This window comes from Vollenhovia emeryi, unplaced genomic scaffold (genome assembly GCF_000949405.1).
Source record: "Vollenhovia emeryi isolate VEMERY1.0 unplaced genomic scaffold, V.emery_V1.0 DF941099.1, whole genome shotgun sequence".
Lineage (NCBI taxonomy): Eukaryota > Metazoa > Arthropoda > Insecta > Hymenoptera > Formicidae > Vollenhovia > Vollenhovia emeryi.
The window spans coordinates 3598-6102 of record NW_011965267.1 but is presented as its reverse complement, the minus strand read 5'-3'; the positions used below and the strand labels follow the sequence as shown (position 1 = coordinate 6102).

General features: G+C 59.7%; 2 protein-coding genes across 2 annotated transcripts in view; both read left to right on the top strand.

Annotated features, from left to right (window-relative positions):
* The first annotated feature begins 9 nt into the window (after positions 1-9).
* LOC105571164 lies at positions 10-2016 on the top strand. Its single transcript, XM_012028639.1, has one exon. The coding sequence runs from the start codon at positions 10-12 to the stop codon at positions 2014-2016; it is 2007 nt and encodes a 668-aa protein (XP_011884029.1).
* Positions 2017-2021: 5 nt separating this feature from the next.
* Positions 2022-2505, top strand: part of LOC105571163 — a 2707-nt gene continuing 2223 nt past the window's right edge. The window contains exon 1 of the mRNA XM_012028638.1: positions 2022-2501. Coding sequence (XP_011884028.1) covers positions 2022-2501 — 480 coding nt within the window. The remainder of the gene's footprint in view (positions 2502-2505) is intronic.

Sequence of the window (2505 nt, the reverse complement as noted above, 5' to 3'; positions counted from 1 at the left end):
GCGGCGGAGATGTTGGAAAACATCGACGTGGTAACCAAGGTAGCCGAAAGATCCTCCAATCTAAAAGGCACCTTCGTTAAGGAGCTAAAGGCCAGCTCCAACAAGCTGAGGGCTGCTGCCGTCGTGGTGGGCAAGAAGACGGCCGACTCCACCAACGCGGCCCTAGAGGAAGAGACGGTGAGGCTGAGAGGAAGAGTGAGGACCCTCGAGGAGCAGGTGGGGAGACTCACGGCTCTCCTTCACAAGGAGAGGGAGGAGAGAGTAAAGAGGGAAGCGGCGAGGGGACCAGAGGAAACAATGGAAGTGGAGATGCCAGAAGAGCACCCCGCCCAAGCCCGAACCCAAAGCCCGGTGAAACTCGCCAAGAATGAAAGGTCAATGCGATCAAAGGCCCAAACTGATAGGCAACGGGCAGAGAAGGCGGGGAAATCGGAGTCGGCCCAAGCGAGCGAGAACCCGGTATATCGACCGACAATCAGGGGAGAGAGGAGATTGATCGAGGAACCTCCATTGGATGAGGCCATGGAGGGAGTTAAAAGGATCATGGAGGGGTTATCCATGAAGGAGATTGTCAATGGGAACCCACAAGAGGTAAGAGGCAAACTGGAAAATTTAGTTATAAGATGCCAGGGAGCGCTATCTCGAATCCCGAGGGAGAATAAGTCGGGCAGGGGAAGCGACGGGAGAAGTCTGCCTTCCATCACAAAGGTGGAAGTGGTTAAAGACAGAGTGAGGGTGAGGGCAAGGGAGACGGCGGCGAAGATCATTCGTGATTCGAAGACGCCCAAGGAACAGGCCCACAATCCCCCGAGCACCTCATGGGTGGAGGTGGTGAGGAAGGGGAAAGGTAAGAAGAAGCCGGCGACCGACAACAAGCCACCAGCGACGAGGCCCGCGAAACCTGAAGCTGCGGCTTTGGAGAAAGGCAGGAAGAAGGCCACATACGCGGAAGCGGCTAAGATGAGGTCATCTGACAAAGGCGGAAAGGCGAACCAGCCAACTACAATGGGGAGCGGGAAAGGAGAAAAGCAACCCCAACGGACGGACACAAAAGCAGTTAAGCCAAGTGCAGTCCAGGGGGTTAAGACGCAGGTGCCGGCCCCGAAGAAAAGAAGGACACCAAGATCGGAGGCAGTCTCGGTTTCGTTCCCTGTGGGCGAAGGCGCGCAGGGGATGAGGGACATCCGGTCGAAAGTGGACCTGGAGGCCCTAGGGATAGGGCCCCTCAAACAGAGGAGGGCGCTTACAGGGGCCCTGATCTTCGAGATCTCGGGGCCGGAAAGCGCGACGAAGGCCGACACCCTCGCGAACAAGATGCGCGAGGCGGTGGCAGGAAAGGAGGGAGTAAGGATCTCCCGCCCAATGAAAATGGCGGAGATCCGCGTTAAGGATATAGACGAGTCCATAACGCAAGAGGAAATTACCCAGGCCATAGCTCGAATGGGGGGCTGCGACCAGGGCGATATCAAGGTGGGCCAACCCAGGAGGGCACCGAACGGTCTAGCGACAGTCTGGGCCCAGTGTCCGGTTGCAGCGGCGACCAAGGCTGCATCAGAGAGGCGCATCAGGGTCGGGTGGGCATCACTACGCGTGGAGATGCTCGATGCCCGCCCCCTGGTGTGCTTCCGATGCTTGGAGAGGGGGCACGTCCGGGAACAATGCCGCAATCCCGTGGACCGAAGTGCCCTGTGCTACAGGTGCGGCAAGGAAGGCCACAAAGCGCAGACTTGCGGTGAGAGCCTGAATTGCCCGGTATGTAGCGCGAGGGGTCTCCCAGCAGGCCACAAGGCGGGAGGAGCGGCCTGCCCCCCAGTGTCAAGAAAGGCTGCAAAGAAGGCCAGAGGAACAGGGGGGCAAAAACCCAAGGAGGCGAGCAAAAAGGCCAGGGGGAAAGTCGACGAAACGCAAGTGATGGAGACGGAACCACTGGCTGAAGTGCAGGGAACTGAATCGTCGGTAAATAGAGGTGGGGAAGGCCAGGAGGAGGCCGGTACGGCATTGCCTTCACTACGTTAAAGGCAATGCAGGCGAACCTCAACCACGCCTGCCAGGCCCAGGACCTTTTCCTCCATAGCCTGGCAGAGCGTGGTTGTGGGCTCGGAATTGTGGCCGAGCCGTACCGGGTCCCCAAGAACCCCTGCTGGGCGGGGAGCACGGACGGCTCGGCGGCAATCGTCTGGAGGAGAACGGGGGAGCGTTCCCCCCCCTTCTCTAAGCTGAAAGCTGGAGAAGGATGGGTGGCGGTCGAATGGGGGCCCCTGACCGTAATAGGGGTCTACATAAGACCAAGCCTATCTAGGGCGGAGGTGGAGGACCGACTCCAGGAGTTGGAGGACGTGGTCCGGGAGTACCTCCCCGGGCCAGTATTGGTCGCCGGGGACTTCAATGCCAAGTCGGCGCTTTGGGGTTCCCGGCGGCCGGACGCCAAAGGGGCGGAAGTGGAGGCCTGGGCAGCACGCCTGGGCCTCCACCTGGAGAACGTAGGGGCCGTTAGCACCTGTGTAA